The 27,294-nt window shown below is 39.4% G+C and overlaps 1 protein-coding gene across 10 annotated transcripts in view; it reads left to right on the forward strand.

Moving 5' to 3' along the window:
* The window catches only part of GPD2 (glycerol-3-phosphate dehydrogenase 2), a 134,179-nt gene that overhangs the window by 65,106 nt on the left and 41,779 nt on the right, over nt 1–27,294 (forward strand). For all 10 annotated transcript variants that reach the window (XM_044978409.1, XM_044978403.1, XM_044978410.1 and 7 more), the window contains 3 exons: nt 6,943–7,067; nt 8,013–8,110; nt 8,676–8,839. In XM_044978409.1, the coding sequence (XP_044834344.1) occupies nt 6,943–7,067; nt 8,013–8,110; nt 8,676–8,839 (387 nt within the window). The remainder of the gene's footprint in view (nt 1–6,942; nt 7,068–8,012; nt 8,111–8,675; nt 8,840–27,294) is intronic.

Consider the following 27,294-nt stretch of genomic DNA (forward strand, 5'->3'; position numbering starts at 1 on the left):
CCCCTGGGGTAGGGGGTGAGAGCCCGTTCCACTAAGGCACAAGCCACCTCAACAGCATCTCTTCAAGAGGTACCTGTACTGGACATGTATTGGGCCACTACCTGGAGTTCCATCCATTCATTCACGAAGCATTAAGCATTAGTTCAAGCTCCTCTTCAGATGCAGCTGTTAGGCCTGCAGTATTAAAAGCATCTGTATTAACTGCATTCCAGTTCCATCCCCCCATTTCAGTATTGCTTATCAATCACCCACATCTGGAATATACATAGGGACCCGTGCTCAGAGAAAAAATGGAGGTTACTTCCTGTATATCTGGAGGTTCTTTGAGATGTGGGGTCCCTATCTGCATTCCACTACCCCCCTCCTTCCCTTTTGCTTTAGATCTTATCTGATTCCTGGTAAGAAGAGGAACTGGAGAGGTGTCATACTGTACCGGCCCCTTAAGCCTTCAGCTCGGGAGCACAAAGAAAGCAACTGCGCGGGTGTGGATCAATGACACTACTTGCTAGAAATCTTCAGTTTCAGGCACAGTGTGTGCATGAGTAAGCATGTGTGGAATGGAGATAGGGATCACACATCTCGAAGGACCTCCAGTTACAGGTAAATAACCTCCATTTCTCATATGTTGCAGTGCCATGTACTTTGGTAACACTATACAGTAACACTATACTGCATCTTTAACTTTGAACTCCCTGATGTGTGTGCTTCAAATCTCAGCCATAATGCTTTTCTTAGATTTGCATGCAATGTGATTGGTAGCTGCAGAATTCTGCATGGCATCTAGCACCTAACTTCAGGCCTGGTGTAAGGACTACCCAATGTCTGAGGGTGCAGTTCCGCTGATGCCAGGAATGAAATCGACTCCCATTGACTTCACTGGGATCAGGATTTTACTCCAGGTCTGTTTGAAAACATTTAGCTGAAATGTATGCTCATTTTATATAAACTTTTAAGTTTTCTACATAAGGTAAAAGCAAGTAACATACACATACTGATATACTGGGGAATACATTCCAATTTGTAATTAGTATGTTATGATTTTTAATGGATTATTAAAGATAACTAAATAGCTGGTAAACCTATGTGACTAAGGTTTTCAGTCTTGCTCTTATTATGTTGGTGGGCCTCTGGAAAAATTGCATTTGTAATTGAAAGTGCACAAAGAATGGTTGAAGGCAATCTGTATTTATCCTGTTACTACATATTCTGATCATATCAGTAGTTTTCTGAAGTGTGAAATAATCATAGGCATTTGGTTAATGAATTGTGTATTGTTGCTGTTCATTCATGGAATTTGCTCTTTTATTATGTTTGATGCTTCACTTAATAACAAATTTTGCTTTCCTTGTGTTTGATATGTTTTCACCAAATTATTCCTGATTGTATCCATTAATCTTCAGTCACATTTGACAAAAACAAATTACTCTGATCTTTTAAAGTTACCAGTAATTAATTAGATTTTTAAGGACATAAAAGTTTTGGGGGACCAATAGATGATAAAGGGTTTTTATATTGTTCTACAAGCATTATTATAAAGTGCAGCACTATCTTTAAGGTGATGCAAGGTTAAAAAAAAAATAGAGTAGTGTTAGTATTTACATTTAGTTATTCTCTCCTTGTGCACGCAGTCATGTTGCTTTTCTCAACTTCAGTAAGAAACTCATTGACCCTGCTTCCTCTTCCTTTTCCCCTTGCCCACATACTTTCAAAAGAGAAAAAACACTAGTGTTGGGGGAATCCACAATTCTACTTGTTGCAACAAAAGCAATCTTTCTAGGTACGTGCAATATAGCTGAAAGATTTTGAGCAAAAGACCTCATTCTTGCCATGAAGTGCTTATCTTAATTGGATTTATTTTGTAAACTTTTACACTTTTATGAAACCAAGTCAAAATATTTGAGGGGTGGGTGTGGGTGGGTGGGTGTGTGTGTGTGTGTGTTGGGGGGAGGGCTAAGCATTTTTAGATATGTTAATTAGTAGTTTCACACTACAATTACTAATCAAGATCTTAATTACTGTATATACTCGATCATAAGCCAGTTCGTTTATAAGCTGACCCCCCTGCCCCAAGATGGATAAGTAAAAATGGAAAATTTTTATAACCTGTTCATAAGCCAACCCTATAATTCAGGGATCGGCAAACTTTGGCTCCCAGACCATCAAGATAAGCCACTGGTGGGCCAAGATGGTTTGTTTACTTCGAGCGTCCGCAGGCATGGAGGTAAACCTAAGTAAACAAAGTGTCCCGGCGCGCCAGCTGCTTACCCTGACGGGCCGGGACAGCAACTGGTGGGAAAAATTTTTTGGGGGGAGAAGCTGGGAGTCAGAGGAGTAATCCCTGTGACCAACCCCCACATGACCCCACACCTAGCCCGGGACCCCCACACTCTCCCCTTCCCACCTTATCTGGGGAGGGCCAGGGGAGGATGTCTCTGACCTGGCCAGAGCTGCTCCGGCAGGCTGGGCCGGGCGGCGCGGCTGCAGCCTGTCAGCCCCAGAGCTGCAGCTGCTTCGGAGGCTGGGGGGAGAGCAGCGTGGCCAGAAGCGAGGAGACTCTGGTCCTGCCTCTTCCCTTCTGTCTCTGCTGGCTGTGTGCCTCTCCTTGCTCCCTCTGTTGGGGGGAAGGGCTGTGTCTCACCTCTCCCTCTCTATACCCGTTCATAAGCCGACCCCCTTCGCTGGTGTTTCCCTTTTTTACTAAAAAAAATTCAGCTTATGAACGAGTATATATGGTATATTACAGGTTTGGAAAACATCTCTGAGAAGAGAACATTTTTATTGATGTGGATTGTTAAGGTTGTTATGTTGGGGTGCGCAAAACTTCTTTTCATTTATTGTATGTGCTAAAACTACGTGGAGTAACTTTTGTAAGTTATCTACTGTAAATATGGTCCACACCATACACAAGTCATACCCCTCTGTGAATACTACAAAACCGTTCCTGCCATGGATGAATTTCCTGATTTCGTAAAGAGCAAAGTTTTGCCAAATGGCATATATTATAAAAACATTTTCCTATATGGGATATCCTCACGCTTTATCCTTTGTGTTGAATAACCTTAAGGATATGGTAATGATTTTTAGTACCCTTCCTACACAACTTCCTTGGCATTCATTATTCGATTGAGCAATGTAAAGCATGTTCTTGAAGGATCCGATTAACTGTGGTTTCCTTCCCCTTGAAAAAAGTGTTCAGGCCTAATTCTAAACTGGCTAATTCCATTCCTCCTATCTAGTTTCAAATGAATACAGTATTCTTCTGATACTTTTTCTAAATAAACTGTGTAGTATTGGAGATTCAATTGCAGAGGTGTTTTCACGGTGTGTGTGTGTGTGTGTGTAGGGGGGGGACACTTGAGACACATTGTCATCCAAAACACCTGCTGGTAAAACTTTATCTTGGACTACACTGCCATGTATTTCTGTAATATACATATATGTGTGTAAATATACGTGTGTGTGTGTATGTGTAAAAGGTGTGTCTATAATTTACGCACATTTGTGTGCGTATATATACACACTGAACATGTAATTAGCTTGTATACATATAAAGTGTGTATAAAGATGTACATGTGCATATGACAGTGTGTATGTATATATTCAGTTTATTATATATAAATGAATACATTGTGAATTTCCTTAATTTAGAGCTCACGTATCTCATTACAAATACAAAAATGTATCTCTAGCCTTCTTTATTTTCTTGTAAGTCTATCATGACACAGATTCACTTATAAGACAAAGTTTTGCGGATTAACTTGCCTTTTCTTTTCTCTTTTGAGTGAATTGTATCCTCAATATCCATGGCCAACTCAGAGTGAAAAATGTAATCACATTGAAGCAATCCAAATGCACATGGAGTGTTTTAATTAATAGAAGAGCCACTTGGTTGTATACTACTTCAGTTGCCATAACTAAGCATAATATTAAATGGAGAGAAGATAGATTTTTATTTAATTTAACTTTGTATCACGATTGTTCTTAATCTGTTTTTCTCTGAATAATTAATGCCTATGACTTTTCATAGAAAGTTTAAACCCAGAATAGATTAGAATTACTTTGAATTAGACAAATTGCATAAAAGCAGATACTGAATGTGGGCTTGATCCCACAAGGTGCTGTACCCCCTGACTCTGATCCAGCAAAAGCATTTAAGCATGTGCTGAACTTTGTGAGTACTCCTACTGAAGTAAAATGTAAACTGATGGCTAAATCCTTTCCTGGATTGGAACAGGCAGCTCAGCCACCCCCTCCATATTGAGTCCCAAACTCCTTTCTTCTATCACATTTTTAGAAGAACTTATTCTTTTAGTTGATTAGTGTGTCAATGTATGAACACTTGAATCAGAGTTCCCTACTCTTTCCCTTCTCTGCCTCCCCCCACCAAATATTCAGTACTTCCAGTGGAAGGACCTAAGTCTCCTGATTATATTTTAGAGAACACTTCCATTATTAGGGTTGTACCACGAACCTTAAAGCAATCTATCTCTATCATCAAAATGTGGTCTAAGCTCTAAGAGCTAGGAAATTGTGAGCTCCAATCCTGGCTGTTACTGATTCCTTGTTTGGTTTTGGGTACCTCTCTTCCTTAGTTGTAAAATGAGTAATAACGATGGTCGGCCTTGCAAGGATATTGAGCAAATTAGTTTGTAATGTTGCCAAGTTTTAGAGAGGCTTTATTCTGCAAAAAGCCACCTTTTTATTAATAAAAATAAAATGTTACACGGTCGTACAGTGACTACTGACTCTAATGACCTTTTACCAAAAAGGTTAGTAGTGATCTGGATGTCTAACCTAGTGAATGCCAGTGAAAATGAGGTAGGATTAGAGGCTAAAATAGGGAAAGAGCAAGCTAAAAATTACTTAAGCAAGTTAGATGTTCTCAAGTCACCAGGGCCTGATGAAATACATCCTAGAATACTCAAGGAGCTGACTGAAGAGATATCTGAGCCATTAGCAATTATCTTTGAAAAGTCATGGAAGATGGGAGACATTCCAGAGGACTGGAAAAGGGGAAAATATAGTGCCCATGTATAAAAAGGGAAATAAGGACAACTCGGGGAATTACAGACCAGACAGCTTAACTTCAGTAGCTGGAAAGATAATGAGCAAATAATTAAGCAATCAGTTTGCAAACACCTAGAAGATATTAAGGTGATAAGTAACAGTCAGCATGGGTTTGTCAAAAACAAATCATGTCAAACCAACCTAATAGCCTTTTTTGACAGGGTAACAAGCCTTGTGAATGGGAGGAAGCAGTAGACGTGGTATATATTGACTTTAATAAGGCTTTTGATACTGTATCACATGACCTCAAAAACAAACTAGGAAAATACAGACGCTCCCCGACTTACGCAAGCGTTCCGTTCTGGAACGCCTTGCGTAACTAGAATTTTGCATAAGTCGGAAACATATCTCTGAACATTATGCAACCCCCCCCACAAACAACAACAACCCCCCCCCTCCAATTTCTAGCTTGCGGAACTTTTTCCGTAAGCTCGGATTTGCGTACGTTGGGTTTACGTAACTTGGGGAGCATCTGTACAACCTTCATGGAGCTACTATAAGGTGGGTACATAACTGGATGGAAAACCATTCCCAGAGAGTAGTTACAGTGGTTCACAGCCAAGCTAGAAGGATATATCAAGTGGGGTCCTGCAGGGATCAATTCTGTGTCTGATTCAGTTCAGTATCTTCATCAATAATTTAGATAATGGCATAGAGAATACACGTATAAAGTCTGCAGATGATACCAAGCTTGGAGGGGTTGCAAGTGCTTTGGAGGATAGGATTAAAATTCAAAATGATCTGGACAAACTGGAGAAATGCTCTGAAGTAAATAGGATGAAATTCAATAAGGACAAATGCAAAGTACTCCACTTAGGAAGAAACAGTCAGTTGCACACATACAAAATGAGAAATAACTGCCTAGAAAGGAGTACTGCAGAAGGGGATTTGGAGGCATAGTGGATCACAAGCTATAAATATGAGGCAACAGTGTAACACTGTTTCAAAAAAGAGCAAACATCATTCTGGGATGTATTAGCAGAAGTGTTTTTAAGCAAGATGCAAGAAATAATTCTTCCACTCTACTCCATGCTGATTAGGCCTCAGCTGGAATAGTGTGTCCAGTTCTGGGTGCCACATTTCAGGAAAGATGTGGACAAATTGTAGAAAGTTCAGAGATGAGCAACAAAAATAATCAGAGGTCTAAATAACAAGACCTCTGAGGGAAGATGGAAAAAATTGGGTTTGTTTAGTCTGGAGAAGAGAAGACTGGGGAGGGGAGGCATGATAACAGCTTTCAAGTATATAAAAGGTTGTTACAAGGAGGAGGGAGAAAAATGGTTCTCCTTAACCATGGAGAATTGGACAAGAAGCAATGGGCTTAAATTCCAGCAAGGTTGATTTTAAGTTGGACGTTAAGAAAAATATTCTGACCATCAGGGTGGTTAAGCACTGGAATAAATTGCCTAGGGAGGTTGTGAAATCTCCATCACTGGAGATTTTTAAGAGCAAGTTAGACAAAAACCTGTCAGGGATGGTCTAGATCATACTTAGTTCTGCCATGAGTGCAGGGGACTGGACTAGATGATCTCTCGAGGTCCCTTCCAGACCTGTGATTTTAATTCATTCATAGGAGCCTTGCTTCCCTGCATTAAACTCCAACTGCTTAGCCTCTATGTGCTGGAATGTCTTTTCATTGTGATAAGTCCAGATTTTAATGTGCCTCTGTTTAAGAGTTCTGTTTCGACTTTTCCCCCAGGAAGAGACTAAAATCTTTTCATTACAATATAGACAGTGCACTGCACTTGGAATACAAATTTATCCATGTTCAGAGTAATTTTTCTTGTGATTGTCTCTACCCTAGAGAAGTGTCTTTAATGAATTACATACAAATTGTGTAATTTAAGAAGTTAATTTGGTTTTCTGGTTACACAGGACTAAAAACAGCTCTTGTAGAAAGAGATGATTTCTCATCAGGGACCAGCAGCAGGAGCACTAAATTGATCCATGGTGGAGTGAGATATCTTCAGAAGGCCATCATGAGGTTGGATTTCGAGCAGGTAATTGTTTATGCTGGCCGTTAAGCAAAAATTGCCAGTAGACTCTTTTTTCCTCCTCCCAATTAAAACTCTGTTCTCATTTTATGGTTTTTAATACTTTCTTTTGTTGAATACCAGGGGCACTGTGCATACAGAATAGCTTGCTCAGTGAATTCTGCTATAATATTTTGGGGACATTTCCTATGCTGTTTCTTGCTAGAGTATCTTATTTACAGACAAACTGAAAATAGTATCTTGTAGACTGTATGTATTGTGGTGAGGGAGATGTCCTTTTGTACACTGATAAGAATTTTGTTGTTTGTTTTAAAGGAATTTTGGGAAAGAAAATATAGTAAACGAGTGGTACATATTCATTGACAGATTTGGTGTTCCTATGCATAATATGATGGAAGATGGGACAATCCTCTACCTTAGGGAAAACCCCCAAGCTTGCCTTCCTCCTGTGAAACTTGCTATTAAAGCTTTCTAAAAATCTTAAAGGTGGTAGAATACTGTACAGTGGAATTGTTTGCCACATGCTTATAGGGCCTTTCGTTTTAAGGATTAGATCAGAAGTGGTTTCTTGGATGTCTTCAAAGATAGGAAGAATTTCATACCTTATTGAGTACCATTAGCTTCTAGTAAAATGTAGTACGGTTTTTAGGTCCCTTAATTAGAGCTGATAATTAGACTGACCTACCATAGCACTAAAGTGCCTAGTGGAATTTGCTCTGTACTCACAAGTTAAAGATTTTGTGTTACTGATATGGGAAGTTCCCAATGTAATTCTTCAAACGAAGTGTCGTGCTATTGAAAGAATAGTAAAGAATGTAATAATTGTAATCTAGCACAGAGAAGGTGTTCTGTGTATTTTATGGACTGATAGGCAAAACTGTTTTAACATTGAATATTTGTGATCCATTAACGAAGAGTTAAAGGTCCTGAATAATTTTTTTTTTTTAATAGTACAGGATGGTAAAAGAAGCACTTCATGAACGTGCCAACTTGCTCGAAATTGCTCCCCACTTATCTGGTCCTTTACCTATAATGCTTCCTGTTTACAAGTAAGCTCCCTGATACTCCTTCTGCTTTAATTATTACGCCATTGCTTTTGAGAATGAAGCTACTTCACTGGACCAGTTTTCGGAATGCCTTTTTCTTAGCTGTTAATGTTAATGCTGCTGTCCTCTGGACTGTCTTCAGTATGTCCACATCTCCTAAAGAATGGTGCCCAAAACTGTACACAGCACTGATCTATAATTCCCTTGGTCCTCTTTGTTCTTGTTTTTAAAGCTATGTTTTCCCTTCTCCAGTCTTCTGGGACCTCATCCATCCTCTAAATTCTCAAAGATAAGTGCTATGGGCATGGACAAGCAATTTGCCTCTTTGCCTTTGTTTCCTCATATGTAAAATGGGGATAATATCTGAGGTGTATTGTGGATTAGTCAATGTCTAATTGTAAATTCTTTTGAAGACAAGGCCTATGTAAATGGCAAACTTTGGTGCAGAATAGAAACTAATAACCATAATAATGCTAATTACAGCCAATATTACAATATATAATGATGACTGGAGGGTTTTTTTCCCTTTTCAGTTGACATTTTTTTTTTTTTTTTTTTTTTTTTGCAGATGGTGGCAGTTGCCTTACTACTGGGTGGGAATAAAACTATATGACCTTGTAGCTGGAAGTCAGTGTTTGAAAAGCAGCTATGTGCTCAGCAAGTCAAGAGCCTTGGAACTCTTTCCAATGCTACAGAAAGACAGGCTTGTAGGAGCTATTGTCTACTATGATGGTATGTTTCTTTTCTATATTTACCTTTCTAATCAGTTTCTTTATGGTTGATGTATTTAAAGTAAAACAAAAGTATATAACTAATTTGATGTATTTACACACATAAAGTATCTTTATAGAAAGTGTCTCTTGAAGGAATCTACCTTGCATCTTGCATAATTTCCATTGGCTAAATTTAGATGTACGACTAAATCAGTTTATTTGGCTCACACATCTGATTGGTTTAGTTCTGGCCTTCCCGATTTACCATCCTGAATGTAGGAGAAAGAACCTGTTCTGTTCTGTCAGCCAGTAGATGCAGCAAAATGTCATAGTATCTTCATGGTCTGGTGATTCCCTATAGGAAGTTCCTGTGACTTCTCCAGCCATGCATAGTTGTGGAATACTAGAGAAGCTCCTTCTGTGCTGGATCAGTGTAAAACAGTCTATACAAATGTGATATTTGAAGTGCTCTGTTCCAACTAACAGAGCACTTTGTTTGTAAGTCTCAAACAAATATTTCCTAATCGGCTAATATGCCAAATTTTATTAGACTTCTGAATCCTGTGTTTCCTTGAGGACTAATTGTTTAGAGTCTTGGCTTCAGAACATCTCTGAAGAGAGTTTCCTCAGGAAAATTGTAGAATCTGTGAACACATTTACCAAAATAGTTCATGTCAAGGAAACAGATTATATTATTGATAATCTTAAATGGTTCACTGTATGGTATTTACATTAAAAAAAAATAATTCACACCTGTCTTGATAATTTGACTTCTCTTTTGTGGTTCTCATTTTTGAATTGGGTTTGGTCTATCAATGGCTTCTTGCTTGCATCACCCTCAGCTATTTAAATTGTTCTTGTAAATACATTCAAATAGTACAAGCTGCTCTGGGGCTGGGGTGGTTTCCACTGGAAACCTCTATATTCAAGGGGTTATAAATCTATAGGAAAAATACCTTAAGGCTGAAACTTGGCACAAATGTCATCTACTGCACAGAATACAGTTTTGAGTGTTTTTATATATATATATAAAATTACAACTCAGTCACTCATTTTCTTGAAGAGAGTAGAAGATTAAAGTGCTTTTTTGCAAGTCTAATATGTTTTTAAATTGAAGTTTTGCAGTTCACAGGTCTAATGTGCACAGATTACTTGTTTGAAAAATATAAATCGAAGGGTTACTCTGCTTTTTAAAAACGGGCAAATGTGCAGTAGCAGCAATTTGTGTGTTCAAATTGTTGATATTGACGTTCATATTGATGGTACCAGAATGATTTGGGGGTTTTTATTTCATTTTTATAAAGTACGTCTAATGCTAAGTCCCTAGTGGCATGTGCAATATTTTCAACTCATATGGCTTTTCAAAACAAAAGCATGGGTTGTTCATGCTGGGGAGTTTATATTCATGCAAGTAATCTCACCTGATTTCAGTAGGGTTACTCACTGAGTAAATCCTCATCAACATGAGTCAGGGTTGCACAATCTAGCCCCAGATTTAAAAAACAAAACGCCTTCTACCCTCACCCAAAATGTCACCTGCTAACCGTATTCAGGAAAGACCCGGAAAAAGGATGTAAACAACCTTTAAGACCTGTCAGATTAGTAAGAGAAGCCAAGAACCCTAAGTACATTCTTCCACCAGCCCCCCAGTCAAAAGACTTCTGGCTTGACCAGTCCAGCTGTATCCAGCTTCGTCTCTTACCACAGCAGCCTCCAAGGTAGCCAAGAGAAGCCATGTAGAGTTTTATGGATCAGTCATCACCACGAGTTGCATCTCCCAGGAGGAAGTGTTGTGATGTATTGGTTTTTGGCTGACTCTGCCATGCAGGAGGACAGCTGCATTATGCATGAGTTGTAGCTGCTTGGTGGTCTTCAAGCCACTTACATAATTCATTGCAATAACCAAGTCAAAGTTCTAAAGGCAAAGATAATTTTGGGGAGGTACAAGTCCAAAAGGTGTTGTCTCTATTGCTTTACCAACCAATGTACGTACTTACTGTTAATTATAAAAATGTAGAGCTGGAAGGGACCATGAAGTCCTCAAGTCCAGCTCCCCCCAAATCCCCGCTGTGCTGAGGCAGGACCAAATAAACCTAGACCATCCCTAATAGGAGTTTATTTAACCTGTTAAAAACATCTAGTGATGGGGATTCAGCGAATCCTTTTGGAAGCCTATGTCAGTGCTTAACTATCTTTATAGTTAGAAAGTTTTCTATCTATATCTATCTAATCTATCGAATCTATCTAATCTAATCTATCTATTAATCTAATCTATCTAATCTATCTAATCTATCTATTAATCTAATCTATCTAATCTATCTATTAATCTAATCTATCTATTAATCTAATCTATCTATCATATATAACCTAAATCTCCTTTCCTGCAGATGAAGTCCATTTGTTCGTGTCCTGCCTTCAGTGAACATTGAGAACAATTGATCACTGTCCTCTTTGTAATAGCCCTTAACATAGCTGAAGACTGTTTCTTTTCTCAAGACTAAACATGCCCAGGGTTTTTAACCTTTCCTCATAGGTCAGCTTTTCTAAACCTTTTATCATTTTGGTTGCTCTACCCTGGATTCTCTCCAACTTGTCCACAACTTTCCTAAAGCGTGGTTCCCAGAATTGGACATGGTACTCCAGCTGAGGCCTCACCAGTGTGAAGTAGAGTGGAACAGCTACTTCCTGTGTCTTACATACCACCCTCCTGTTATTCCCCAGAATGATATTAGCCGTTTTCACTACTGCATCACACTGACTCATATTCAATTTGAGTTCTGCTATACCCTTCAGGGCCTTTTCTTCAGTACTGCCATCTAAACAGCTATTTCCCATTTTGTAGTTGTGCATTTGATTTTTAGCTTCCTAAGTGAAGTGCTTTGAATTTTTTTTTTAGTGAATTTCATCTTGTTGAATTTAGAACAATTCTCCAATTTGTCAAGATTGTTTTGAATTCTAATCCTGCTCTCCAAAGTTCTTGCAACCCCTCTCAGCTTGGTGTCATCTGCAAATTATAAGCTACTCTCCACTCTCTTATCCAAGTCATTAATGCAGTGATCCCCAAATGGTAGGAACATTTTGGGGGGGGGTTGTGCAGTGGGGGATAGGGAGGGAGTTCCCCCCAGCCCACAGCTCTGCCTCCAGCTCCTCTGCTGAGCACAGTGTGCGGTAATGGAGTGGGAACATGGACAGATTACATTACTGGCGGTGGGAGGCATGACAGGAAAAGTTTGGGCACCACAGCATTAATGAAAATATTGAATAGAACTGGACCCAGACCTGACCCTTTCAGGACCCCTCTGGATATGCCCCCCCCAGTGTGACAGCAAACCATTGGTAACTCCTCTATGGTCTTTCAACCACTTGAGCACCCACCTTATAGTAATTTCATCTATAGTAGTATGTGTATGAGACTCACATGCAACTGTCAGTGGCCTTACTAATATGAAGATACTGTCATCTGGGAATCCGTGGGTGGTCAGGGTTCCAAAAGTACCCCCAGCCTGAGACAATCTTGGACAAACTCCCTCCACTGTGGGGGCAGGAACCACCTCTGCTATGCTTTCAAGGGCATTCCTCATTTCACTTTCATCGTCCTCATTTTGTCTGAATTAATCTTCAACAGCAGGGTGTTAAAGAATTTTGATGAAAAAGGACTCAAACCTCCTCACTTGATTTAATGAATGATGAGGTGTATGAGTCCAGCGTGCAGGTCATAGTGCAAAGACCCATAGTGCCTTTGGAACCTCAGAAACTGGTGCTGGCTTGAACTTTTCCGGAGAAGAGATTGCACAGACATGAATCTGTCCATAGAAATGCTGACAGGCAGGTCTGAAGCCAATCTACTTTATAGAGGAAAAAGGTTTTTTTATAGCAAGAAAAATAGGATTCTGGTTCCAAGTGAAGGCAGCCAGGATGTACCAAATTGTCCACTACTTGAAATGAGACTTCGTGAAGGTGTTTTCTTTGGGAGCACGATCTCTCCAGTTCACGTGCGAGTTCTGTATCTCTACATCTGTCAGCACATGAACCAGAAAGCCCATGCTCCACCAGATCTTCATATTGCCAGCTTAATAGTGGCTTTGGTCATCCCATCAGCCACTGAAGATGGCCATCATGGAGATGCAGAACTCCAAAGTAAAGAACTCCTTAACAGAAGGTTTCTTTCACTTGCCGAACTTCACAGTTCCATAGTAAAATTACTAATCTCTAGGAGGTTTATTAATTTCCTTGGCTTTAACTGCCTAAGAATTACCTAGATTCCAGAATATTAGCTTCTTTTTTGTTGTTTATGGGTGACTTGAGTTTTGCTGAAACCTCTACATCTCAGCAGATCCTAACTTTACTTGAATATGTCTTCAAGGCATTCTGGGTTGCATCTTTGTCCAGCATGATATGTAATTACATGTACATTAAGTTTAATTAAACCAAACAGTATTCAAATTTTTGTAAAAAAATTGTGCCCAGCAAAAATTGTATTAAAAAGACTGTTGTGAGTCATGCACAAATCTTAAAAGCCAGGAAATTCACAGCTCAAATTGTACTTCAACATATAGGCACAGCAGGGTGTCCACTTAACTACTTTCTAGGCGCACCGTCGTGCCTACATGCTAAAGGACAGTCTTATCTGTGAATTTCCTTGCTTTGCATCAGACCCCTAATGTTCTTTCATTATAGATTTTATTGGGTAATTATATAAATTGAGACAATTCTTTTTCTGTTAGTGGTAAGAGTGCTTTATGGAAAGATTTTCTTAACCCTCATGGGTAGCCTGGGAGTCTCATGATATCAAGATGTATGCAGAGCAGTCATGAAGAAACTACACATCCTTTGCAGGGATGGAGATATCACACTCAGAAGAAATATCCTGAATACCTATTTGCCAATTGTGGTGGATCTGTAATTAATTTTTTTACCTGAAGATAGTTTTTCTTTCATCCAGCAGCCTGAAAGTTCATCACACAATATTTGACTGTAAAGGTTTTTTCCCCTTTTTTCGAATTAAACTAGTCAACACTTATTGATAGGGACATTTGGAGAGTTAAAATAGGGATATATCTCCTAACTCAATTGAAATACATTGGGTACAGAGAGCATTTAGGAGGCATATTGTGGAAAAATAACTAGCATAAGGATAATTAGAGCTTGTCCCTCTTGAGTGAGACCAGCTAGTTTGTATATATATCTCCATAATCAGGACTAATACGAAACTGTGGAAAGGAGAGAAATTGAATTTTTGTTTTTCCATTATCTTATTTTAAGAACTAGCAGATAGTCCTTTTAAGGAAGAACCTCTCTATCGGCATCTGTATTGCCTAGGAATTTCTCCATCGGTTTGATAGGATTAAGGCAATGTTTGTTGTGAGCATATGACTGACGAGTTCTAAGGGCAATACTGCATTGGAGTGAAGGGATTGCAGTTTATAATTCACAGTACACCTTACTGTGAAGTTACAAATCAGTAATTGTACATTGTCCTTGTACTCTGATTTGTCAGTTTATTATTAGATACTCATAGATAGTATTTTGGCATGTGTAACCAGAATTAAAATAACCAGTGTTCCAAAAAGCCAAATGGAACAATATGGGTATGAAACAAAGTGCTCTGAGTGCCCACCTACCTTCACTCGTAAATTCCCTGCTGATGGCTGAGATTATTCTATTTCAGTAGAATTGCTGGTATTTAGCTTACTTAGGGTAAGACTGTCACTTTCAGTGATAAAACTGTAAAGGAGAAGGGGGCATAAGCCAACCCCCAAACTCAATTCCACCAGCAAATGTGGGAACAGAGGGACACCAAGGTCTGTGGCATCATTGCCTAGTGAGAGAAAGAGTGAGGAATGGATAGACAGGGGTGTAATTGGCTAATTGCAAGTTACTCCTTTCATCCCAAGAAGAAAAGATGAGAAATTGACTCTGAGAGTCACAATTCTTTGATGGGGCAACTGCTGGGGGTGGGGGTGGGGGCCACAGTTATGAGCCCCTCCATACCTAGGACGTTGAGCAAAGGTTCAATCTAGTCTGTAATATGGGTGTCACTGTTTAAAATATAACCCTTCTGTTTTACATAGGATACTTGGATTTTATATTTCACTATAGTAATTCAGAATAACTGAAAGTCATATGGATTTTTAAAAACGGTACAAATGGTTAGCATTACCCTCGATTCATTGTTTGCTAAAATAAAGGTTGTGGCAGTTGCTAGTGTGAATTATCTTGTGGTGTTGAATTCAGGACTGTTATTATCTTAACTAACTAGGGCCCTAAACCTGCAATGAGATTCACTCCAGCAGAGCCTTCCATGGATCTCATTGTAGTATCAAGGCGTAAGTCCCCAAAGCCTAATAGCAAAAATTAACCTGTCTACTTGAAATGTTGTCATGATATGGATTTTAACAATGGGCACTTAGTTTTCTCTTGATGGTACAGTACTTTCCTACTTAGTCTACTTGGTTTTTAATAATAAACTTTATTAGAGATGGACCACTCTACAAAGTTTTAATTTAATCAAAATTTAAAAAACAAAATATCCTGTTGGGACTAAAGACTGAAATCTGCATTTTTTTCCCTTTTAAAAGAAAATTATTAAAAGAATAATTAATAAAAAATCCCAGTAGCCTGCAGGCTTAAGTTTTATGTTGACAAATAGGTTTTTGAAAGTTTCTTTGGATGATCTGTAGTCAGAGCTACTGTAAAAATTATTAAAAGCGCAACAGCAACTTTCAGCTTGAAAAACTAATTTGTTAGTTTTAGTTCATTCTTAGTAACCATTTTGCTGCTTTAAAATATTTTGAGATACACTACTGCTAGATGTTTAAGAAAATAGAGTAATCTCTAATTTTATAGTACTAAAATTACTTAAAAGTAATATTTTTAAAGACTGTAACTGGAAACCTATCTGTAATCTATTTAAAGCTTAGTTCTGACTAAACAGTTTGGTATATTGTGGCAAAATGATAATCAGAACAATTTTAAATAATTCCTACCTATTGCGACAAAGATGCATTTACAAGACACTCACAAAGGCTAATTTAAGGTTTTCTTGCACAAATACTACTTTAGGTTCATTGCTATGTGATGTCAAAGTAAAGAACAGCAAGGGTTAATACAGTTTTTGGTGGAAAATTCTAATTTTTTTTCTTGCCAAGATACAGCACAAAATCAGTTACTGAGTGATACTTTACTGATAGGCCTGAAGCCTTCCCATTCAAAGACCAAAATTTGATTTGTACCTTTTCTTGCTTCTTTAAGTTGTGTAAAAGGGCCAGAAATGTTTTCATCTTTTTTCTGCATGCTTTTTATGTTAGAAATTCAGGTCTGGCCTAATCTGATTTCCCTGGACAACTGGAGAGCTAGAATACTTAGAGATCTTGCATATGCACTGGGCAAGTGAAACCTGATTGACAATGACATGCTTTCTATTCAGACCATTTAAAGCTGTTTCCATTTTTAATTCCATTGCCTATGAACAGTTGGAAGGAAAAAAGCTGGCTTTTAAAGATTCTTTATCTCTTCCCCTCAGTTAAGAATTCTGAAAGCTCATATTACACACTTGAACTCTCAGAGGGTATGTCTGGATTTCAAGAACATTTTTTCTTTAAGTGTTAACAGACACATTAATTTATGCTTTTAAAATGTAAGGTGCAATCCTGGCCCTACTGATGTTGTGGGAAAGCTCTCAGTTTTCAGTGAGGCCAGGATTTCACTCCAACTGTAGATAGGACAGGTTATATTTTAACACTTGTTAGCTGAGTGAGGTGAGCCCTAGGCTCTGCCCTACAGTTCATCTTGACCAGTTAACTTGTACCCTGTCCATATGAGTTTTAAAACGAGTTAGCTAATGCATTTTTGAAAAACTTCTGGCATCCTAACCTAGACAAGCCCTGAGTCTTGGGTGGAGGGAGAGGAGAACATGCAATATATACAACCTTTCAGTTTTTTATACATCATAAAGAAGCGAAATGATGGCATGAACCCTTTGCAGTTCACCTTTAAGGAACTTAGCATTAGATAATGGCATTGACACTTAAAGCTCAAAATAGGTTTGGGGTGGGGAGCTTTTATAGAAAGGAGTGTGGTAAGTAGTTTTATGTTAATAATTAAATTCAGTTTCATAATGTTTCTTTCCTTTTTCTCTTCCCCTGTGTCAGATTTTTTGGCATCTATACCCTTAGTCGCACCTACTGGTTGCAGTGAGTAGTGCTTAATAGCAGAGGTCTCCCCCTAAGGTTTGAGTGTTGACCCAAGTCCCCCAAAAGAACACTTTTAATATACCCACTGTGTAGATTATTTTTCGACTTGATAAAACCATTTACACTGTTTACTTTTTTTGCATTGGTATTTGGCTTTTATCAGAAGGGGATTAGCAGTGCTATTCCTTTATTTTTTTAATTGCTGATCTAACCAGTAACTTATCAAAAAATCATGAATATATCCTACTCTATAGCTTTCTGAAATGTTGTTGCTTCAGCCCTCTTAATTACATTTTAAAATTGTTTATACAGGCAAAAATGGATGGTACATTATAAATGTTGGAAGTACCAGCAATAGCAAATCAGACTTTACCAGGGGCTATTCTTGCTCTGTCTCAGCATCAGGAAACTATAGCATATGTTGGATGTTAGCCTGGGTGTACACAATGTGTCCTATTTATTCAAGGTTTCCTTTGAAGCCACAACTTACAAGTTTGTTTCTTAGGGGTACATGTCAGACTTCATTTAGCATTTGTTGGTATTCGGATACTCCTGAATAGCAAAAAGGCAACATTTTGGGGGAAGAATGTGGCTGCTATCTGAGCAGTGATCTGTCAGTTTCATTTATGTAGCTCAAGGAAAATTGGAAAAGAGGCACTATGGAGAAGCTAAAGCTGAGAGCTCAAGATCATAGACAGAATTATTTTAAAGCATTTTTAATGGAAGAATTAATTTTCATTTGAATTATATGTACATTATGTTGTGGGCTAGAAAAATAGGAAACATTTTAAAGCAGAGATTTAACAGTCAAGAATATTACAATTTTAAACATGCACAGAAAATGCTGGTTAATTCTAAGTGGCAGAGTTCTCTTTTAAGATGCATTATTTCATATCTCTGGGTGCTATAGAGTTTTTTGAGTATGTACATATTCTCCCTTCAAAGATGAACTTTTAAGTATATAAGGAAACGTATTTCTAGGTTCTTTAGTAAGTCATGAATTTATAATGGAATAGCTGTGTTAATTACTGTTTCTTATTGGAATATATTTATATACCTTAAAGACAGAAATTAGAACTGTAGAATCTTTTGCATCATCTCATACAGTATTTTCTTTCTTTTGCCACATGAAAAATATATCTGATTGTCTAATGAAATTCACATTTTCACTTTGCTTTGCAAAATCTCCAGTTCAGTTAGATCCCAGGAAAGGCTCTCCATTTCATAATTCTGCATTCTCCAGGATTTTGGTGCGTATTTTTTTTTTCCGAAGTATGTTAACTAAAATTCTAAATCTTTGGGGAAAAAAAAGGTTGTTCAAAGAGAGGTGGAAAGGAGGATCTTCGGTTGAGGACTGAGCATTCCTTGTTTACTGTAAACCCCATGAGAAATTCTTCCCATTAAAAAAAAAAATCAATGCAAAGGAGTAGAGCATTCATTAAGCTGTCAAAAATGGAATAAACGCCTTTTTCTTTTTAAGCTTCTATAGCTCTTTTTCCTTGTATTAGAGTGTGCTGAATTAGGAAATGTTATAGCCTTATAGTTGATATTTCTCAAATTAATATTTTGAGAATATTAGCATATGTAATAGGGGCATTGCCCAAATGTAGGCATGGACGGTTATAAGAATTTAAATCCTTATTCTAAATTTTTCTCTCCCTTGAAAATTAAAATGGTTTGACAATTTGTCACTGGAAAGGTTTTATGTAGATGAAGTCTATTGCTTTAAATCTTCATGTTAGTAGAGTTTTAACTTGAAAATGGAAGACTGTGAAAGTAGCTTCTAATGCTCAGCCCCACAGGAATTGCTAGCAAACCATTATGAGTATTTAAAAGCAGCTAGGACATGGAGAACATGTTTTGAGTGATTTTATTTAAAGGAAAATCTTACGGGTAGTATATGAGACCTCAGAAAGAAAAGCAGTTATCTGCTGTGAGGAGGATTGCAAAGGCATGATTGGCTGCCTCTTGTGGAATATATAGGAAATGAAATTTAAGCATTGACTTGGCTGTTTCTGTAGTTTCAATCTCAATTTTCTCTTTCATTTAAGAGTTCTTAATACTCTGATTTGGTGTAAGTAGTAGTGGGGGAGACAGGAATCCTAAGTTTTGGTATTATGAACGGTGCTTCTTCTTTCTTAAATTAATGAAATCTGTGGGTTCTGTTTACTTGTAGTGGTTTTAGCACAAAGCCCTTTGAATCAGACGGTATTTTATCCATCAAAGAGTTTTTACTTTCAAAATGGATAAAAATCAATACCCTAAAATGACTTGTGTCTTTAACCCAGTTTTTCCTCTGTCAAAGGGTACAACTATATAAGCATACCTACAGGAGTAATAGTTTGTTCACAACAAAAGAGACTGTGCATTCCATAGCACTTCTTTTGCTGCAGGCATCGTTCCCAAAAGCATGCAGCTGATAACTGCATCTCCTGCTGTACCTGTAACAATTTAATTGTATAAGTCAGCCCAGTCAAGCATCCCCAGCTCATGACTGGGAGACATGAAATTCATTGTCATTATTGTCCCTGTCATTTTGGATCATTATATCCTGCTGCAGAATTTTCCTCACTTCAGTGCTTTTTTACCTCCAGGAACCAGGGATTATGGCTGAGGTTGGGGTGGGGGGCAGGACTGTGAACTACATTTACCTCAGGGGAGCCACAGATTAAATTGGCTTTGCTCTCTGACTTGCTGGATTCATCTATTTGTATGCTGTGAGTTTAAGATTGGAAATGATGAATATTCTAGCGAATTCTATGCTTTTATTTTTTTTTAAAACATTCCTATAACCAAGGGATGATTTTTGTCTCTCTTAACAAGAAGTGAATGGGGATTAATTCTTCACATCTCATGTTACCTAAAAGATATAAGATTATTCTCAAGCAAAATGACATTATTGGCACATTATACCACAAACATCTTAGTATTCCCCAGCGTGTCATGGCTTTTAGAGGAAAGACTCCAGTGAAGCATGTAATTTTGTTGTAATTTATATGTGTATATTTTATGTGAACTTAATGGTAGGCCATTAGTTAATATGTACATGTTCCATACTGTAGATACGATAACGTATATGGCTAGGGAAAATCCGTTATGCCTTTTCCCACCATACTGTGTTTTTGTCTCTGAAATTTTAAAGCTGTTTGGGTATTTACTTTTTCATAAAAATGAATAAAATGAAGGCCAGGTACCGACTTGATTATGCTGCCAGCTGCCTTCTAGGTACACTGCAGCTTGCAGGACCGGGGCCTAGAACATGCCATTTGCATCAATTAAAATGGATAATGGCACATTCCCATACATACATGGAACTAGTGTTAAGTATTCATTGGCTTTTCTTGTACCAAGTGGCTGTCTCTTTGGGCCTACTCCTTTAAGGTGCTGAGCAGCCTTGACTCGGACTCCAGTGGATTTGATGGCACATAGTACCATACAGCATCAAGACAGTTAATGTTTACTCTAATTTCAAATAAAAGTAGAGTTCAGTGTTTGTCAATACAGTCTCTGACCAACATCTCTCCCATTCTTTGTGCCGTTTCCTCTGCCGCTCTATAACCGCCCCCCAATACACACATCATGCTAATAAATGGAGGTGTGGCAGGATCACATCCAAAGAGTGAATTTAGCACCAGCAGTGATGGTAGAAGCGAGTGGATTGCGAATCAAGGGTTCCTCAGAAAGACAGGAATGTGGTATACAAAATCCCAGTCATAGCAGTTAAAACTGGCTGAGCTCCCTGTCTCGGTTGGCAGGAGTGAACAGGACTTTCCCAGTTGAAGACCCTTGCACCTAGAATTCTGTTTTTGACAAGCTTCTAGGGCATTCAACAAGATACGTTTATTTTAGGTTTGTCGATTAACTGCAATTAACTCAAGCGATTAATGCAAAACAAATTAACTAGATTAAAAATATAGTCACGATTAAGTGCATTTTTAATTGCACTGTTAATAATAGAATACCTATTTAATTTTTTTCCAAAAATGTTATACATTTTCAAATATTGATTTCAATTACAACACAGAATACAAAGTGTACAGTGCTCATATTATTTTTATTACAAACATTTGCACTGTAAAATAAAAGAAATAGTATTTTTCAATTCCTTATACAAGTATTGAGGTGTAATCTCTTTATCATGAAAGTGCAACTTACAAATGTAGAATTATTTTTTTTTACATAACTGTTTTTTGAGTGCAATGTACATTTTTAGAGCCTACAAGTCCACTCAGTCCTACTTCTTGTTCAGCCAATTGCTAAGACAAACATGTTTGTCTACATTTACGGGAGATAATGCTGCTTCTTACTTAGTGTCACCTGAAATTGAGAACAGGTGTTCATGGCACTGTTGTAGTCGGCACTGTAAGGTTTTTATGTGCCAGAGATGCTAAACATTGCTCCTTCATGCTTCAACCACCATTCCGGAGGACATGCTTCCATGCTGAATTTTAAATTGGTATTCTTCTATTGTTTAACAGTGTGATTAAAACAGCGATTAATCATGACTATTTTTTAATCTTGCAATTAATTGCAATTTTAAAAATCGTTGGACAGCCCTACTTTATTTGCTAAGATATTCTTTTACGTTCTTTATCGAGTGATGTGGATACTGTAGACTTAAACAGCGGATATTTGATCCTACTCTGGTGATTACTTTTATGTCAGTGATAGGCAGAACCTGTGAGTATTGGGCATTTTCTATCCTCATTGACTTCACTGACTGCCATTGAGAGTTGAGGGCACTCTGCACTTTGCAGTTTGTATTTAAATGAAGAATAAATAAGCAACTAGCTGGCCTGGCAGTTGGTGCTCTGTACAGACAGCAAACAAATGTGCAACAGCTCCACTGAGGGATTTTTACTTTTCTATACTAGTGATAGAGATGCCCTTATTATTTACTTAGCAACTGCTGTATGTCTCTAGTGAGTGATGTGGTCACTCCTGTCTCATGAAGAGTGACTTTACATCTGCTGTTTATCTCTGACATAGTATCTGTCTCTTTTTATACTGTTGGATCGTAACTCTAGCTCTGGTTAGTTTAGACAAGTGCACATAACAGGAAATCATTTCCTTTTATAGCCTATGAAGTGGGCAATAGTTCATAAACTGTTGACTAGTCTCCAGTTGACTTAGACAGGATTTGAAAAATAGCTACTGACCATGCACAGTTTGCCTCAAACTTGAGATGTAAAGTCGGGTACTGTCTATATCAGTCAGTCAACCCCTACACTGCATTGATACGTAATAACTTGCATTGACATCACATTTCTTTCTGACACTGCAGCGTAGCCCCAACAGATCTGCAGTGACATTTTTTCATTGTGACATGTTAGCATGGTTTCCATAAACTGACACTGACAATGTTTAGTTTCATTTTAACACTGTGCTTTTACTTACACTGACATTGTAGTAAGATTGTTGTGACAAGGCTGATACAAAAGAAGTGGGAAACAACATAATTATAAACCAACAACGAAAAATAATACTAATTCCTTCCTCTCAACCCCCTTCCTTCATTGTGTGGATAAATTCCTTGTGGTTTATGAAGCTCTTAGATATTAGTGCTGGGAGATCTGTAAGTACCTAAATAGATAGAAATTCTGAATTAACGCAACCATAATGTGCTTTAGCTCCCTTTTGCCTGGTTGTTGCAGCTTATTTATAGTACAACTGCTTTAGCTTCAGTATCTTTACTTGGCAGTAAAACTGGTTAGAGATGGAAAAATATTTTTAGGATTTGTGTAAAACAAAACAAAAAAATCCAAAACTTTGTGGTCCTCCTACTTTGCTGTTTATTCCATTTGTTTATTACTTTGCATAAAAAATTACTGACTAACTTTGCGTTGTTTCCTAATTTTTTACTATGCCATTTTTAACCATGTGAGCCATTTACTTGGTTCCAGGCTCCTTAATTCTCTTAATCTTTCCTTATATGAGAATAAACTCGCCCTTCTTAAATTCCTTAAGTTTTCCTCATAACATACAGTGCAGATTTAAAATCTTAAATTATCCTAGGTGGCTTTTGCTATGCTCTCTCAGGAGCAATATTAAATAGGGGTGGTGATGAATCTAGTATTTATTTGAGTGGATAGAAGTTTCCTAGCTACCAGATAGCAAAACCAAAATTCGGACACTGATAGGCACCATGAGTAATAGAACTGAAATGTCTGTGGAGGTTGCTGAGTAGCAAGAGGAAGAAATCAAGTTCTTGGCGTCTAGGGTTGAGCTAAAGAGAAGAAGCAGGGCCATATTTAAATTTGCAGCCATCATCTAACCACAATCCTTATTAATAACTTGAGATTTTTATCAAACTTCAGAATCTGTTACATACAAAGATGAATGTCAGAATAGCTGGATCCATGAACAGACCAAGTTCAAAACCAAGGAATCATCCCTTTCCTAACACTTTATACGGGATAGTGATAAAAACTGTTTATCTCTTTACCTGAATTCTTTGAGGGCTAAATAATTCTTTCTATTGCAAAAGATGTATATTATATCCCTCTGTGATGGGGTGTGCGTCCCCTACCAGCCTTGATAGGGTTAACACAATTAGGTCACTTGGCATCCCCTGCTAGGTGGAGGGCCGGGGTTACCTGAGGGTGAAGCCCAGCTGGGGAGAGGCTGGGACAGCACTATAAAGCCAGGAAACAGAGCAAAAAAGCTTCAGAGGAAGGAGTCCGCAGTCAGGAACATGTAGGAAGTCCAGGGGGAGAGTAAATCCTGGGATCTTGCCCTGGAGTAAGGAGTCTGGCAAGAGGCTAGGGGGTGAAGTAGCCATAGGGAATAAAGTTGTAAATGCAGTCACAGTGACCTCGTGGGCGAAGGAATTCCACGGGTTGACCCAGTCTTTTTTGTTTAAAGATGGATGACAATGACCACAATTGCATATCGAAATCATGCAATTGTGCATGCTGGTGACCGGCCATATGTCATTTGTGTGCCCAGTTCTCCAGACTTTGTATGCAATTCTGTTAAGTGTTCACGTAAATTAGGTACACAGTTACACATGCATTTTGCATATGCAGCTGTGCCACCAAACCTTGATAAAAATCATGCAGAGAGAGGGAGAGCATTGTCAAGATATGGCCCTTCCTAGGCTCAGAGTGACGCAGGATTCTTGGGTACTCCCAGTGTGATAGTTCTCAGGTAAATGACTTGTAATGGACTATAGTTTTCCTTGGTCTTGTGGTAAAGAATCAACAAGAAGACCTAAAAATTACCCTTTTCTGATTTCCATTCTTGCTACTCCCCACTCAGTTTCTTCAGTTCCACCCTGAGTTTAGTTGCCTCTTTGCTCGAATATCTGCCTCTTGCAGCTAGAACCAATCCTGATAGCAAAAGCCAGCTAGTGAGTATGTTTGCAGAAGATTTCATGTGGATGATTGCACAGGCAGCTTTTGGTGGGTGAATGGTGCTCTTGGAGCTAGGGGCATGATTTCAAGCTCAAGGACATGTACTTGTGCTAGCGGCAGTATGTACCTGTGGGGTTCAGGTGAGTTTGTACTCAGGACCGCTAGCCCATGCCGCTGCTCTCTGCTGCCCACGCTAGCCTAGCTACACTATTTTTAGCACCATAGCTCGATGAGAGCATGTCTGCGTGAGCTGGGAATCATGTCTGCAGTTCCAAGTGTAGACATACCCACAGTGTGGTGATGGAGTGAAGTATTTTCCCATTTTGGGGGTGGGGTGAGGAGGAGTCAACAACTTTTTTTTGGCAAAAGTTTAAGATTATATTCGGCCCAAATGGTAACCTTCTGCAGAATTGCTCAGATATTGGGATTGGTGGGAGGTTGACCTTACCGAGTTTCCCACAGATCTTTGCATAATGAGAGCGGATAGAAAAGATGAGACATTGAACCCAATTCCATTGCTTCTTTGGGCCCATAGGAAAGAAAATCCCTAGTCCTATGAAGGGTTGGCCTCTGCATGCTGCTTTCTGCCCCACCTACGTAGTTATTTCGTAGCTCTATAAAATCTTGGGGTCAAAGGCAAAGACCCATAGTCAGTGTTGCTTGAAGTAGCTTTAAATTAGCTATGGATATTCTCCAGCTCTAGGGGGAGGAATATATGAGGAGGGGCTGCTTTCCCATGCAGACTCTAGCTCAGGGATTCTCACAACAAAATTTTTGGTGACCTCAGAGTGCGGCCACCAACTCACTGACACTTTTTCCTAAAATACTTAATTAACGTTAGGAAAAACAATTAAATATGCACAGATACACATCCAAGTCATTGTAATTTATATTTGTAGGGTTTTTTGACAGACTCAGTAATAAAAATAATGCTGCCTCCCCCTTTGGGAGGTATATTTGTTAATATCACAGCACACTTAGTAGCTACCTGGGAGGCTGTGAAAAGTGATATTAACAAACATACAAGTATCACTTTTCACGGATAGCAAGTAAGTCTGCTGCGAAAAGTGATACTTGCTTGTTTAATACCACTTTTCTCAGCAAACCCCAGGACCGATTAAGCCCTGCATGGGGGAGCTGAAGGGGGAGGCAGCAGGGGCCAGAGGCAATGGTGGGTTGGGTGTGGGGCTGTGGGAGGCAGTGGAGACCAGGGGCAATGAGGGGGATGGATGCAAAGTCAGGAAGGCAGCAGGGTGTGTGTGTGTATGGGCCGTGGGAGGCAGAGGCGATGGGGATTGATGAGTCCCACTGTCGCACGGCCAGAGCCTGGAGCTGGATGCCGGAGCCTGGGGCTTTGTGGCTTGAGCCAGGAGTCCATGCCTGGTGCCGTGACTGGAGCCAGCACTCACTGCTGCGCAGCCAGGGCAAGAGGTTGGCACCTTGGTCAAGGTCCCGCCACCGTGTGGCCAGAGCCTGGGAACAAAACTGGGGGTTGGCGCCTGCTGCCGTGCAGCTGGGGCAGAGGATCCATGCTAGGCACTGGGGCTGCGTGGCTGGAGCCTGGGTCCAGAGCCCACCACCTATGGCCGGAACTGGGGGACAGAGGCTGACTGAAGCTCCAGAGCCGGGAGTCAGCACCTGCTACCCCATGGTTGGAGCTTGCTGCCCTGCAGCTGGGACTGGGAATCATCGGTGCCTGGGGCCAGCACTTGCCACTGCACAGCTGGAGCTTGGGACTGGAGCCGGGGGCCAGCGTCTGCTGCCACACAGCTGGAACCAGGGGCCCAAGGCTGAAGTCGCACAGCTGGAGACAAAGGCTGTATGGCTGGAGCGGGGGGGAGGGGGGGGTCAGGGTTGGTACTCACTGCCCCATGGTTGGAGCCTGGGGCGGCACGACGAGGCTCCTGAAGTCCCGCTGCTGGAGCCTGCTGCCCAAATCCCTTTCTCCCAAGATGGGTCAAGAACTTGCTCCTGCAGCGTTGTGCCCTGCATCTCTCCAGAGGTGGTGCTGGGTGGCACATCCAGGAGCAACAAGGAGGGAAGGGGAGGGGCTGATGCTTTGCGCCCCCCCCCCCCAATCACCGCCCAGGAGGCTGTTGTGGCCGCATTTGATAAACGTTACTCTAGCTCATCCTACATCCCAAACTCTGTGGACCTCGACCTCTATCAAGCATTCATGGAGGGAGGGGAGGTGCTGACATAGAGGCAGAACTCTTCTTTTCTGTGTGCGCCATCTGTCTGTCTACTGTGCCCACCCCAATGGTATATGGACAGAGTATTTCTTCAGTTCATGGAAGGGCCATTGCTTTTAAAGAACAAGCACAGTTGATTTGTTGGGAGAGCTTTTTACTATGGTACATTTTCATATTTTTGCCCCTCAAACTTTCAATTTGTCCTACCAAACTAAATGATCCTATTGGGCTTTAAAAGAGGGATTATTTACTCACAGGCCCTGTTCTTTGAAAAATGTGTATAATTAAAATGGGTACTTTACTACTCTCCTGAAGTAGCCTGTGGTAATGGACTAATATGATATTTGCCCAGAATAAAATATTTTGTTAAACCTTTTAAAAAAGAAACGTATCCCACTATTAGCTGAACAGGGTTTCTTTCCGTGGTCTGAAATGGCTCAGAACAAAAGCAGCAGATATCAGAACAAACGACTGACTTTGACAGCTCGAGTGTGTTCTGTGTTGAGAGCATTATTCCTGGCAATCTTAGCTTCTCTAGCGTTCAAACAAAAACCAGCTACAAACAGAAATTTCTACACAGAAATTCCTACTGGCTGAAGCGTAGTGCAGATGAAAATGAAACTACAAGTATGTTGTGGATACTTCATGGGAGAATTTTTTTTCCTGGGAATGGCGCATACTCAAAGATCAACAGAGTCGTGGAGAATAACAGTACATGCTAAGGGAATGAAAACT

Source organism: Mauremys mutica, chromosome 10, assembly GCF_020497125.1.
Source record: "Mauremys mutica isolate MM-2020 ecotype Southern chromosome 10, ASM2049712v1, whole genome shotgun sequence".
NCBI lineage: Eukaryota > Metazoa > Chordata > Testudines > Geoemydidae > Mauremys > Mauremys mutica.